The 14,810-nt window shown below is 63.1% G+C and overlaps 1 protein-coding gene across 1 annotated transcript in view; it reads right to left on the bottom strand.

The window, feature by feature from the left end:
- Positions 1-14,810, bottom strand: part of PEPD (peptidase D) — a 116,137-nt gene that overhangs the window by 818 nt on the left and 100,509 nt on the right. The window contains exons 12-14 of the mRNA XM_037820361.1: positions 13,987-14,135; positions 3,190-3,374; positions 171-362 (exon numbers count right to left, since the gene is read on the bottom strand). Of these exons, the coding sequence (XP_037676289.1) occupies positions 171-362; positions 3,190-3,374; positions 13,987-14,135 (526 nt within the window). The remainder of the gene's footprint in view (positions 1-170; positions 363-3,189; positions 3,375-13,986; positions 14,136-14,810) is intronic.

Genomic DNA, 14,810 nt, shown 5'->3' with positions numbered 1-14,810 from the left:
GGTGAGCATCTTACTGGGCCATGACAGACCATGAAAAGGGGCAGACCAGCTCCCTGTCAAGTGAGGAGGTTAAGACTGCTCCTTCTCCCACTTGGCACAAAGAGATGACGAGCAGATGGATCAGAGGGTGAGTAGTCTGGGAGCAAGAATGCTGGGTTCCCTGCACTCACCCCACCAAAGCCACGAAAGCGCTGGAGGACCTCGCGGTTAAAGAAGCAGGCACGGGCTGGGTCCGCCAGGGCCTCGTCCAGGAGGTGGTCGATGAAATAGATGCCCGGCTCCACGGTGAGCACCATGCCCGGCTCCAGGTGCCGGGCGGTGCGCAGGCTGCGCAGGCCGGGCTTGTCGATGCGCTCCATGCCCTGCGGACGGGGAAAGAGGGAGGCCTCAGTGAATTCTCAGCCAGCCGCAGGACCAAGGAGGGCGTGGGCTCCAGGCCAGGGCCACTGCCTCTCGCAGGGGACAGATGGGCAAGAAAGAACCTACAAGCTAGGCTTCTGGACCCTGGGGCGGGAGCCCACCTGGGGAGCTCGCTGGGCTGGAGCATCTTGGCCCCAGACTTGCCCCTGCTGGGCTGTGCCAGAGGCACTTCTGGTAAGCCCCTCTGCTCTCCGTATACACCCCCAGATTGCAAGTGTCCCTGCCCCTGGCAACCCTGAGAAGTGCCTGCAGGAGGCTGGTGAGCACCCACCTGCACACTCCCAGGGCCAGCTGCCTGGGCCGGCCCATGGGGCTGGCTGGGGGTCCGGCTGCTCTCATCCAGGCCCCTTTCCTACCCAGGGGACCAATGTAAGCAAAGCCAGTGAAGCTGGAACAGCCTGGAAGGAGGCTCCATCTTTCCTTCCAAGCAGAATCAAGTGAAAACTGGTCCCAGAAGTGCCAGGCCCTGCTCCCCTAGGCCAAGTCCCAAGTTTTCCATGAGGCCTTCCAGGAGGAGGGACAGGTGCCGTCACTGGGGTGGGCCAGCTTGGGGTAGAGCTCCCAGAGGAGAGGCGTTCCCGCCCAGCTGGGGGCCTTCCCCACAGGGCGGCTCCTCCTCCTGGGCTCTGGGCCTGCAGCTGAGCACTGGAAGAGCACCCAGCCCTGGGGAGCAGCAGGCTGCGGGGCCACGGGCCTGGGCTGAAGGGCAGGTGGTGCCCCCAGGACTCGCGAGTGGCCCTGCCTTCCTGAGGGCCCCTGAGCAAATGGGCAGCAAACACGCTTTCTGGTCAGAGCTTCTCGAGGCTCCCCCCAGAAGTCCAGCTGCTGGAGCTAGAGCTGTCATTTCTTACTGTTCTGAGGCCAAGAACAGCAGACCTCAATTAGTGGTTCATGTAAGGTAACCAGAAACAGGCCACTCAGCCTTGAAGGCCCAGCACAGCAGGGGAAGGCGGTGTGGCTGGGAGACCATCCTGTGAGCAGAACAGGATGCAAGGGACCCCATGGGTCACGGGTCTGCCTGGGCCTGGCACTGCCACCTTGTTTCCTGGGCCTCTGGCCTGGAGGAGCTGGGCAGGGGTGGCCACAGCCAGGAGGGCCCCGTCTGCATTGGCAGCCCCCGGGCTCAGGTGAGGGGTGCCCGTGGAGCAGGCAGGGGCTTGCAGAGCCAGGGGCCCAGGGTCTCTGATCCAGGATGTCCCTGCCCCTCAGTGCCCCTCACCTTCATGCCTGACCCTGCTCTCCAGGAAGAGAAATTAGGAAGTAAAAACTGATTTTGTTGTCAAAGCCGGGGGGTGGGAGGGCTGGCTGAGGCAGAGACCGTACCAGGCCCTGTCCGCTCCAGTCATGCCCGCCCGCTGCCCTGCAAATGTCAGGCCACCACTCACATGGGGGTGGGGAGGAATGGGAGGACCCCTGGGCCCACCAGGGGCAGGGCACAGGCCCAGTGTGCCTCGGGGACCAGCCCTACAGCCAGAGATGGGCTGCATGGAAAGCGGACCCCACAAAGGGAAGAGGCTGGGCCAACCCCCAACCCAGAAGCTTCAGCCCTGGGTGGGCATGTGCCCTTGCTGTGCCCGCACCGGCCTCTGCTGGCCGAGGGCTTGATGAGGCCTCAGCCTGACTGGGTTCAGGGCAGAGGAGACTCAGATGTGTCTGCAGGCCTGAAATAAAATAAATGACTTTTATAGGAAAAGCCATATTTTTTCCACAGTGTTTATCTGTCAGAAGAATAGGCTCTGCGAGCACAAAGGGTTGCTTACTGGAAAAGATGAAAACAGTAGCCTGCCAATTTTCTTTGGTGGAAAAAAAATGCTGTGGCTACTAATGAATAATGGGCCTCAGTTAACAATGTCTGGAAGGCCCTGCTCTTGGCTCCCTGCACACACTGTGAGAGAGAGAAATTAGGAAATTAAAACTGATTTTGTTTCTCCAAATTTAACTGTTTACACTTGACGAAAAAATAATTGAATAATAATGCTTCTCTTGAGCAATTTCCCCCCCCAAAATCGTTCCTAGTGCTTTCAAAATACCCCGCAGCCAGTGAGCCAAGCCGAGTCTTGGCCAACTGGCAGTGGGGCCCTGGGCATGCGTGGATTGCGCAATCGGCCCCCTGCCCCGTGGGCAGCAGGCCACGCAGCGGGACGCGCACACCCGCCCGTGGGGCCCGGGAGGCTGCAGCCACCTGCCCGCGGGGCCTTCCGAAGGGCCTCACGCACCCTCTGGGTGGGCCTTTCCCGGACCAGCAACACAGGAGGGGGCAGAGGGGAGGCCTTTCCTGGAGATGCCCTCAAAAGCTGCCCTCTACCCTGCCAAGACCATGAGGCTGCAGGGGTGTGTTGGCCCCGGGGGCCTGGGCTGTTTCCCCCCGGAGGGACCAGAGGCAAGTTACCAGTTCCCCTCAACCCTGTCCGAGTGAAGCAGAGACGCAGGAAGACAATGAGGGGTGCAGCCCCGGCCCCACCCCTGTAACCTGGCTGCGGGGCTCCCCCGCCCTGTTCACTGATCACCCATCTCCGAGCCCAGGACAGTGGAGGCAGCCGTGGAGTTGCTCACTGGTCATCCCTGCCTTGGACCAGGCCCGGGCCAGGGACTTCGATGGGTGTGGAGGCAGAGGGGCCATGGGTGGTGCCGTGAGAAAATTCCTCCCTTCCCGCCATGACCACGGGGCACAAGGGAGCCCGGCCTGCCCGCCCCACGCCCCAGCCCCTGCTGTCTCCCAGCGCCCTCCCTGTGCTGGGAAGCAGCAGCCCCAGGCCCGTCCACACTGACCTCAGGGTAGCCGCCCACGTCGTGCACGTCAATGCCCAGGAAGTGGCCAAGCCCGTGGGGCATGAACACAGCTCCCAGGTGGGCCTGGGCCATGGCGTCCACACTGCCGCTCAGGATGCCGATGCGGGTCAGCTCCTCCAGGTGGATGCGGTCGGCCAGGCGGTGCATGTCAGGCCACCAGACACCTGCAGCTCACGGGGGGACTGCGGTGAGCTGGGGAGCCGGGTGGCCCAGCCAGGGCTCCCAGGGCAGGGGCAGGGATATGCCCTGGCTGAGGGGGGGAGGCTTTGGCGTGAAGGGCATGGGTGCCCCAGGGGCCAGGGGTGATTGGCCCAGGGTGGCTCTCTGTGCAGGGCTCTCACAGGCAAGGCTCGAGCCCCTTCTCACTCCATTCTGCCCCCAGGTGGACTCACGTCACCCACGGCCGGGGACACTGAACGCCTGCTTCCTACAGGGGCCAGCCCAGATCCACCCTCCAGCCCATGCTGAAAACACCCCGGACAAGCCTGACCCCTAGGCAGCCCAAGTGGAAAGGCAAGCTCCTCCCAGCGGTGGCAATGGGGTGACCTCAGCAAGCCCCGGGCCCGAGGCTGAGGCCCAGGGCCTGACTCAGAGCCTGAGGCTGGGCTTTTGCTGCTGTGGGGCAAAGAGGAAGCTGGGTCCCAGGGCACCCCGGCACACCAGAGCCCAGCTGAATCACCCGCCAGCTGCTTGTAGGGAACAAAGGTTTCTGGGGCGAAGGTGCGGCTGGCACAGCCTTCCAGGCTGGCTTGCAGGGGTCCGTGGCCTGCCCTCCTCAGCGCCTCGACCATCCCCACGCTCTCCCCGAAGTGCAAGCCCCAGGCTGCTAATCAGATGCATCTTTGCACCATGTTTCTGGGGCAAAGGTCACAGCAGAGAACTTCCCCATGCAGAGGGAGAACCTCTGCACAGAGCTGCTGGGGCCACAGGGGCTCTCTGGGCGCCCGAGTCCGAGCCCAGAGGCAGCTCCAGCCCTGCCTGGCCCCCTAAGGCCCTGGGGGCTGCAGCACAGGGTCCTGGAGAGCTACCTTCCAGGAGCCTCAGCCGTCACCCGGGAGTGCCCTTGTCCCACCCACTAGGCTCTGCAGGGTCCCCACTGCAGCCTCTCATTGGGGGGGGGGGGCGCGGCTCCTCCCAGCTTCCTGTTGCCCCATGCGGACCCCATGTGCCGGCTGGAGAGGTGTGCACACCGCGGTAGCCCCTCTGGCAGAGCAGCCCAAGGGGCCTCCCCACCACGGGTTGCCTTGCCTGGGCCAGACCCTGCCCTCCTCACCCCATCATCGCAGGTTGCCACTACCTGGGAAGCACGGGGGGCTCCTCATGTCATGGGGCCTTGTTTGACCCTGGGCTGGGAGAGGGCTCTCTGAACCTCCTGCTGGCTGAGGGCAGCCACAGGCCTGGGGGTGGGGGGGAAGCAGGAGTCGGGGTCCATCCCCAGAGACAAGCCAGCACCCCTGGACACCGGCTCAACCCTTCTCTGCCAGAGACGAAGGCTGGCCTCACAGCCAGGGTCCTGGGCTGGCTGGAGCTGCAAGGTTTACTCAACCTCTTACACCCACAAGCAGAGGGTCGGGGGCACCTGGCCCCCTGGCTGCGGGAGGCAGAGAGGGAGGGAAGATGCCCGGACGGTCCACGGAGACCCTCCTTCCCTCTGGAGTCCAGGTGTCGAAGGTCAGTCTTATCCACATGCCCCCCCACCCCAGCCCTGCTCTCCTGGCCCCAGCCTGTGAGGGCCGAGACGGGCAGCCTGGGTCTGGGGCCATCCTGGGTGCATGGGTGGGGGCAGTTCCCTGATGGCATGGCAGCCCCGCAGTGGAGACCCGGGTAACCGGAGTCCAGGTCATGCAGCTCACCTGTGAGCTGGATGCCCCCCTCCTGACACACGGGGCCACAATACTGGCCCCCGAAGGTCACTGGCTGCAGAGGCTCTGCCTGCACTGGGTGGCTGGGGGCAGTGGCCCCGAGCAGCAGCATCTGCCTCCACTTCCCCATTGTCGGGACAAGCCAGACCCCATGATCAACACGTTTGTTGTGCTCAGGCACAGACCCGGGCTGCCCGATGACAACCCCCACCCACCACCGCGTCCTCCAGGCACCAGGCCACCACCTTTCTTTGCTGTCACCTACGCCCAGCCACTCTTCCCTGGCCTTCACCAGTGAAGCCTCGTCCTTGGGGTCTCAGCCCCCTTGGAGAGACCTCCCAGCCACTCTCCCCGCTGTCCCCGTTATTTCCCTCGGAGCACCTTTCAGCCTGGGGCCATCTCCCAGACAGGTCTGCTTACCTGCTTCTCGGGTCTCCCATCAGAGTGGAGGGTCCCGGGGGCGGGGCTGGTGGCTGTCGCCCTGGGCCCCGCCCGCGGTGTAGACCCCCGCTGAACGCAAGGCCTCCCGCGCAGAGGCGCAGCCTCCACAGGGACCCGCATCCCCAGCCGAAGGGGAGCCTGGGCAGCGTCGCGTGACTTCAGACCTGGCAGCTGCACTGTGGGCTGCGCCCTGGCCCGGTTTCGGCAGAGGGGACCAGGTATAAATCATGCAAATGGTGGCAGCTCAGCCCCCTTCCTGTCCTCGGGCCCCTGCAGGAGCCGGCCCGGCGCCCGACCTCAGGCCCAGGCGGCCCCCACGGCGCCTCGAGTCTTCCTCGCCTGCACACCCTCAGGGAAGGCCGCACACGCAGCCCTCTTGGCTGCGAGCGGCTCCTCCCGCCTGCGTGTGGTTAGGGCTGACAGCGGTTACGCCTCCAGCAACTTGGCCCCAGCGCCTGGCCCAGGCGGGGGTGACACCCATGGCTGGGCGGGGCAGGGGTCCCTGACTCTGGCAGCGGGGCCTTGGGCAAGGCTAGTGGGGGGCTGGCCCCTTCCCACCCCACAGCTAAGGTCCACTAGGACTTCGGGCCCTCCCACCTGGCAGCCCCTCATGGCCACACCAGGGACACCACAGCGGGGTCGCTGTAGAGACGTGGGCACCACCCTCCCCACACTCCCACCTCCAGCAAATACTGACTCTCGTCCTTGCTTCCTCTGAAGATTCTCTCCTTAATTTGTCCATCTCGCTGGGCCCCCCACCTCTCGGACCCCTGCCCAGCTTGCTGCCCTCGCCCTTGCCACTGCCTCTTCTCCTCCATTCCATTCTGCACATAGCTCGGAAGCCAGGGCCATGTCTTTAGGACATGGGGTGGACCGAAATCAAGCCCTGCTGCAGACCCCATAGTCCCAGCCAGGGACCCTGCCCAGCGCCTCGGCCTGGCCTTCCTCTCCAGCCTCACGGAGCACCCGCTCCTGGGTTTGCAGCAGCCACCCTGGCCCTGTGCTTGCCGCCCGCTGTTCCCTTACTCCTCCCGCGGGCCCTTGTGACGTGGCACCCTCTCCAGGAAGCCCGCCCTGACTGCCCCTTCCTGTGCTGCCAGTGCCCCCCCCCCACAGCACAGCTGAGGCCTGCTTAAGGCCCCTGTGCCTAGAGACAGCCAGGCTTGTGCCCAGCCTCCGTACCGGGGAACACCATTTACGGCTGAGCGGCAACTCCTCCCGCCTCTCTCGAGGGTCTGCCTTGCAGCCAGTGCCGTGACCCACAGGACCAGGATTCGGGCGTGCTGCCTCTCATCCCCTCTCCTTCGTGCAGTCAGACCCCGGTGGGCAGGGCGGCCTCTGGGTTAGAGCCCCACGATCTGCCACGCGGCACTGTCAGGCTCAGAGAAATGCAAGCCAAGTGCCCAGGCCCCAGGGCGGGCCTGGAGCAGCCCCGGCTCGCTGGCCCGTCTCCTGTGCCCACCTGGACCTCCCATCCACTCCCCACCCCGCCCCAGCAGCACCCGCTGTGGAGGGGTCTGGAGCCCGTCGGGCCTGTGGCCTGGGCCGACCCCCGGAGCCTCACAGCATCCACAGCAGCCTGCCCAGAGTGTGACACCCTGGGGGGCTCCGGAGGCTCAGAGCCCAGCTGGAAAGGCAGCAAAGGGCCCCCCGTGCTGAAGACTTCCAGCACTTTCAGACAAAGAGCTCGCTTCATCGGAGCGGACAATGGCCCCCGGGGGAGGGTGCGCACGCCAGCCCTGGGGCTGCGGCAGGGAAGGCTCAGGGCCGGGGTCCTGGGCGCGGACTGTGGGCTGCGGGGGACGCCTGGCAGACTGTGCTGGTGATGCAGGGCTGAGGCCTCCTGCCTGCCCCAAAATGCCCCGGGGGTGGGCAGACCTCAACTGCTGCCAGAACCTCTGGGAACCCCTTGCCTGCGGAAGGGCAGGGGCCGCTGTCCGCTTTGGCTGCAGGGCCTTGACGGGGAGGCGAGCATGGCCACCTCTGCAGGACACAGTCCCCCCACACCTCCTCTGAGCTGGGCCGGGAGCCCTGAAGGAGGTCAACGGGGGCCAGTGAGGGGTGGGAGCTCACCCAGCCTCCCCCACGTTCTACAGGGCAGAGGGGCCTCGCGGGCCAGGGGGCAGACCCAGGTCCACACCTACAGCTGGTCCCCACCAACTCCCAGCTGCCCTATGGCTCCTGCCACAGCTGCCACCCGTGGCTGGGGCAGTAAGGCCCCTGCCTCCTGTTTGCTCGGGCCCTGTGCTCCGTGCCCATCCCTGAGGGCAGTGCAGCCCCCCCCCGCCCCTGCTCCTGCCCCCCAGTCCGCAGGGAGCCTGCTCCTGGAGGGCCCCCCACCTGCAGGCCCGGCCCTCTCACTGTGCTCCTCTCCCAAAGAGAGGGCCGGGGGCACCTCCGCCTCAAAAGCCTTTCCTTTCTGACGTCACATGGGCAGCCCCGACATGTGGCCAGGGCCTGGAGACCAGGAATGGCCAGGGGTGGAGGTCATGCGTGCCACCACCCAGGCTGTGCATAGAACACAGAGGTGTCACTCACAGGCTGTGACACGCTACTTCCACAGCCCCCACCCGAGGTGCCCCGGGCTGCACATGGCCAGTCTGCACCCCCCAGGGGCAGGGGGCGTCATTCAGGGAGGGGGCACAGTGGGGCAGGAGAAGGCGGGGCCTGCAGCTGCAGCAAGGGAGGTGGGGTGCACAAGCGGGCGAGGTGAGAGGGGGGCCGCGCCTGGCTGCTTCCGGGCCTGAGCACATGAAGGACCTAGGGGGGCCCTACGGGGTGCCTGGGAGAGCCTGCCCATCGGTGGGTGGTGTCGGACGCCCTCCCGGGCCCACCCTGCCTCACCGTGCCCTTCCCAGCAGTTCCTCTCCCAGCCGGCCCTGCCCTCCCCAACAGCGCCCTCCCCCAGGACGGCCGTGGGCACCGCGCTCCCCAGCCACAGGGAAAGGAAGGTCCCTAGGGTGGCCCGGCTGCCTGAGAGCCTCGAGCCCGGCCCCTCCCGTCTGGGCAGCAGGATGGCATCTTCCCAGCCGCACAGACCCCTGCCGTCTCCCCCTCCCCGGGGACTGTGCGCCCCAGGGCCCGTGTGCGGAGTAACCACTGACTCTCCCCTGGGCATCTCGGTGTGGCTTCTTGGGATGTGTGTGTTTTCTGACCTGGGAACTGAACCCACAAACCAGGGGCCTCTCTGCTGGGACAGGGTGTGGGGCTGACCTGAGCAGGATCTCCTTGCTGCTCTGGAGGGGCAGCTTTCCCCGCTGCCCCCGCTGTGCCTCTGTGGACACAGACCAACCCCCTTGCAGAACGGGTGGGAGAGGTGGGGGTACTGCTGGGGGCTCCGCTCCAGGTCCCCCATGGAACCTCAAGAACCCAGCGCAGAGGCCCACAGCTGGCAGAGCCAGCACGGCCAGGCAGCACCCCCAGATCCGGGTGGCCAGGGGAGTGGCAGGCCCGAGCACTGGGCCCTTCGCAGTGAGACCTGGACCTTGGGACTTGCCCGTGGGCCTGGCCACTTCCTGAGCAGGACTGGGCTGAGTTGGGCTACTGCTCCGGCCAGGCCGCCAGGGTCCTCCCGAGAAGGCACCGCCCAGGCCCCAGCCACCCTGTCTCAGCACTGGGTGAGGGGTGAGCAGTGCCAGGGGCTAGATCCTGGAGCCCTGAGGTGGGCAAAGAGCCCCAGGGGAGGTGCTGCTGTTCTAGCCTCTGCCTGGTGGACAGGATGCAGGTCCCACTTCCCCGTCTCCGTGCTCCGTGCTCCTCCCCGAGGCCTGGCCCCTCCTGCCCTGTCTCCAGGGCTGTGGACGATCCTCGATCCCTCCCTCTCATGTCCTGGCATCAGGCTGGCATCCAAGCGGCCACCTCCACAGCCCCTGGGTGGCCCTGAGCTTGCTGACCGCTCCGTGCTCCTCAGCACATGGGTGTGCGGGAAGGGGTGACGGGGCTGGGGGTGCCTCTGGGTCCCTCTCCAGCCTCACAGGCACCCAAGGCTCTGCTTCAAACCGTCTCCCCTCAGCGAGACGCAGAGCCTCACCCCTTCCAGCCCGGGCTTGGACCTCTTGCACATCCACGTTTCACAACTGCCTGTGGATGTTTGAAGGCGTCTCCCCCGAGGTAAAGGCGACGACAGCCCACCCTGGCACAGCCCCACGGCACGTGCAGCAGAGACCCCCGCTGACCCCAGAGGCTGTGCCCCGTGGAGGCCTCAGCGGGAGGGGCTGCGCTCACAGAAGCCAGGAGCACCCACCACCATGTTCGCTCACTGGCCAGAAGCCCTCCCTGTGTCTACAGCACACGCAGCAACTCCTCAGCACTGAGCAAAAGGTCCCCCCGCCAGGTGGAAGCAGAGACGTGGTGGCTGCTTTATGGACGCCGAACGAACAGGTAACGGGCGATGTGTCCACGTGGCCCGAGATGCACCGGCCCCCGGCGGCACGCCAGCCCGCGCCTCCCTGCCTTCATGCCACGATGTGGCCTGGAGCTTTTCTGTAGAAACACCTGGAGGCGGCTGCTGATTTTTTTACCAAATACAGCTCAGCACGAGATGCCAACTCCCTCGGCCGCTGTGAAGCCAGGCAGATAGCAGCAGCGCCGTCACCCGCGGGGAGCTTGTTTACTTGCAGGTTTCCCTCCTCGTCTTCCTTTGGGGCATATCAAGTTCCCGGCCCTCATTTGTTCATGAAGCTCTGCTCCTCTTGGACCAGTGGGGCAGGGGGCATTGGGGCGAGGCGGGAGCCCTCCAGCACGGGACCCTGGTTTAGTGGGGGATCGGAGCCCAGAAAGGCCTGCTCACGTTCTGCTTCCTGAAAGTGCCTGCTGCTAAGACCCCTCGAAACCAGCGCTGTATTTGGAGTGAAGTACGCCATAAACAACGGCAAACACTATAATGCCTCGCCAATATGGACTAACTACAGTGTGTAAACTCAGAATTGAATCTTAGAGCACAGCCTATCAGGGGAACGATTATTGTAATGGTCCCTAAACTGTAAGCTCTTACAGCAGTCACATCTATTCCTGAATTGTAACGGCTATCTCCAAACTCTGAGATGTTGATCCCTTCCTGTATAAACTGATTGGTCTCTGGAACATTGGGCATCTGTGTGACACCTGAAACTCAGAGCTAGAGCTTGGCAGATACGAATATCAGTATTAACGCATACAGCAACTGTTAAAAAAAAAGTTGAAATAGAGCCCAGACTCCAATTAGAGATACGAATAAAACAGATCTGATTAAGACTATAGCAAATCGGGCCAAAGGGTAAAGGTTGAAACTGACTGTGTTCAAATTTCAACTTCCATGTGAGACCAAGGGAAAAGATGTTTATTTGGTGTAGCAGCTGTATTTTCTAAACAATATAACTTCTACAGTCAATTTGATAAAACACCACAATTACATGGAACTTTGAATAGGAAGTGAGATATGGTAGATTTGTATAGATTAAAGTGAAATAGCAAACATCCCAAAGTAATTTGGGCAGAGAATAAAAAAATGTATGCAGGGCCCCCCTGAGGAGCTGGGGGAGGATGCGGAGGTGTTGGACTTCCTCACCTGGATGGTTGCTGATGTTCTCACAAACATTAAAGTTGATGACTTGGTATGCTGAGCCCTCTATCTTGGGGCCTGTCCTTATGAAGCTCCTTACTGCAAAGGAGAGGCCAAACTTGCTTATAATTGTGCCTAAGTCTTCCCCTGAGTACCTCTGTGTTGCTCAGATGTGGCCTCTCTCTCTCTCTAGCTAAGCCACCTTGGCAGGTGAACTCACTGCCCTCCCCACTGTGTGGGACCCGACTCCCAGGGGTAGAAATCTCCCTGGCAATGCAGGATATGACTCCTGGGGATGAACCTGAACCCAGCATCGTGGGACTGAGAACACCTTCTTGACCAAAAGGGCGATGCGAGATGAAATGAAGTGAAGCGTCAGTGGTTGAGATATTTCAAATGGAGTGGCGCATTCTTATGCACTATATAGATAACCCTCTTTAGGTTTTAATGTATTGGAATAGCTATAAGTAAATACCTGAAACTATCAAACTCCAACCCAGTAGCCTTGACTCTTGAAGACAAGTGTATAACAATGTAGCTTACAAGGGGTGACAGTGTGATTGTGAAAACCCTGTGGATCGCACTCCCTTTATCCAGTGTATGGATGGATGAGTAGGAAAATGGGGACAAAAACTACAAGAAAAATAGGGTGGGATGGGGGGGGGGGATGATTTGGGTGTTATTTTTTACTTTTATTCTTTATTCTTATTCTGATTTTTTCTGGTGTTAAGGAAAATGTTCAAAAATAGACTGGGGTGATGAATGCATAACAATGTGATGGCATTATGAACAGTTGATTGTACACCATGGATGACTGTATGGTATGTGAATATCTCTCAATAAAACTGAATTAAAGAAAAAAAAAAAAACCAGCACTGTGTGGCATCACCCCATAACATGCCACCACGGGCTGTGGAGCCACAGAAAACTCTTCAACCAAATGCTGAGCCCTCAGTTCTGGATTCTGGGGCTCAGGACTGGAGTTCTGGCGGTGGTGGCTCTTTACAAAGGATCCACAGAGAGAGAAGCAGCTGACACCACGGCCTCCTGAATTCAACGTGAACTCAGAGTCTGGCTGTCAAGACCGTGTCCCCAGAAGGCCCTGCAACCTCAACTCACCATCTCCAATCCCTGAGGAGATACCCCACCCCACCTCCCGACTCGTTAACCCGGCTGTGGCCACCTCGCCTCCCCTCGCGGCTGTGGCACTGAACGAGAGCACCAGCCCTGGGCCGGGCATGTCAGCATTGACTGCCCTGCCGGTGGCGGCTGCTGCTGCTGGCCCATTTTGCGAAGGCGGAGACAGAGGCCCTGAGCTGGGGCTGGGCCCGGTCTCTCGGGGTCAGCTGCCTTCTGGACAGTAAACTGCCTGCGGGGACCTGTTTGGCCAGCATCAGCTGTCGTCTCACTGCAACCCTCACTCAGCGGCCCAGAATTAAGACGGTGGCTGGAGCCCACATGTCCCTTGCAGGCCCTGGCCAGCCGAGCCCGGCCATGGCTCACCTCACCCCCACTCCCCGGGCTCTCAAACCTCCGGGCTGCCTCGGCTCTGGCCCAGGCTAGACCTGCTTCTCCCACCTCCTGTCAAGGTGTGATGGTGCCAAGTGACCTAGCTTGGCTGGAGTCCATCTCTGTGGCTATCGTCCCAAGATGCAGAAGCAACACAAGCACTGGTGGGTGCCCTACTGTGGGCTGGCTGGGGGTGGGTGGCGTGGGCTGCACGGGCAAGTCACCCAGGCAGGACGGTTCAGGACAAGGCCAGTGGCCACCAGGAGCCAAACGTCTACAAAGGGCCAGGCCTGGGGTGCATCGTGGCCCTGAGAAGGCCGCACAAACTCTAAGGAACCCAAGGCCTGCCGGCTGGGGCTGCCTTGAAGAGCCCCTGGAGAGCTTGAGACAGGGACATGACAACACTAAGTCCCTAAATTCTCCCCTCCAGGCAGAGGTGAAAACATGGGAACGTTCCACCACTGCTGGAGAAGTCTCTTATCAATGAAGGGCAGAAAGAACAAAAACCAGACCTGGGGTCTGACCCCAGAGCTGCTGAACCTCAGTGAACCCCGAATCCACCCCTCCCAGCACTGCGGGGGGAAGGCCAGGGGCTCGCCAGCGGGGAGTGCGGCCGACTAGCGGGGTGGCAATGGAGGAGGACCCAGGCCTCCCAGGAGTGTGGCTGGCAAGTTGGCCTTGCCTGGGGGGGCGGCTGTTTCCCCTGGAGGGCACCTTCTCCATCCACCCTGCTGGAGCACCAAGGGTGGCAGATGGCCCAGCACCAAGGAGCAGACACTGGGGAGCAAGACCGGGGTGCAGGTGGTACACTGAAGGCTGGGGGAGGATCTGGCCATGGCTGGCTGCCGGGAGAAAGGACCACCTGGACTGGGCCCAGACTCGGCTGCACCCACGTGGCCAGGACGGTGACCCTGGGGAGCTGAGACGCAGCAGGTGGCCCGGCAGGTGCGCCACATGGATCAGCTGAGCCTGCCCACGCCTGTGTGAGATGCTGTGACCCCGTTTTGCAGAGAAAGAGCTTCTGTCCAAAGCTCCAAGGTCACAGAGGTAGTGAGGGGCCGAGCAGGGCTGGAACTTGCTCCACTGTCCAACTGTCTAGACGCTGGGGTCCGGAGCTGGCTGAGCCCCCCCTGGAGTGGCAGTGCCAGCAGGGGGTGCCCAGGTGGAGAAAGCCAGCTGGGCCGTGGGCTGCCTTGGGGCTGAGGCCCTGATTCCTGACTGACCTTGCTCGGTGACAGCCCCCTTTCCTGGAGGGCTGGGGCGTCCCAGGACCTGGCACCATGCTGTTTTTTGGGCCATGAATGGGGCCAGAGGTGGCGAGGCGGGTGGGGGTGGGTGGTGGTGGCTGATGTCACACAATGCAGGCCCTGCTGCACGGCTGCCCCTCCGCGTCCTCCCAGGGGGTCCTACCGCAGGCCCCCTCACCTGGCTTCATGGCGCTCATGACGGCGCGGCAGCTCCGCAGCACGGCCTCGTAGATGGCCTGCTGGTCCGCAGTGAACTTGCCGTTGGCGGGAAAGGAGCACGTGATGTCGGAGGCGAAGCAGTAGTACTCGCCGCCCATGTCGAAGAGGCTGCGAGGAGCGGGGGCAGAAGACGGGTGAGCCCGGGCACCAGCGGCCTTCCCGTGGCCTCCCCTACCCAGCGCCAAGGGCGGTCTGCCTGAGCCCCCGTGGGCATCAGGGGGCCGGCAGCACTGCCCCGGGAGGGGACCTGAGGCCAGGCAAGGCCTTGTGCCAGAGGGAAGGCCACCCCGCCTCGGGGCAGAACCACTGCAGGCAGCTGTTTGGGGGCCCCTGCCCCTGAGCCTCCAGGTGGGGTGGGCAGGAGCTGAGGACGGACAGAGGAGTGGGCCTGCCGGGGGCTGGCTGCACACTGAGCCTGCCCCCCAGACCCCGAGATGGGGCCCCGGTGCAGCAGGGCCCGGAAGGTGCGGGAAAGCCACACTCATGCCCTCGCACCTGCCACACACACGGGCCACTCGGTGGCCTCGGGTGGAACGAGACAGGACAGGGGCAGCTCCCAGGACTCGAGCTGAAGCAGGGCAGGGCCCAGGTGGGAGGGGCGGGACAGGCACCCCCACACCAGCCCCACAGGACAGCCAGCCAGAGCCCCCCGGCCCCTTCCCGGGCTCAGAGTCTAGTCGCAAAGCTGACGGAACGGGCTGACGGACGTTGGCCCAGGCCTGGTGGCTGCTGAGACTGCTCCCTGCACACCGGCTGGCACCCAGCTCCGCGCAGCCCATCAGG

The sequence above is a fragment of the Choloepus didactylus genome, chromosome 27, assembly GCF_015220235.1.
Source record: "Choloepus didactylus isolate mChoDid1 chromosome 27, mChoDid1.pri, whole genome shotgun sequence".
Lineage (NCBI taxonomy): Eukaryota > Metazoa > Chordata > Mammalia > Pilosa > Megalonychidae > Choloepus > Choloepus didactylus.
The sequence above is the reverse complement of the archived record's forward strand: the minus strand, read 5'-3'. Positions and strand labels throughout refer to the sequence as shown.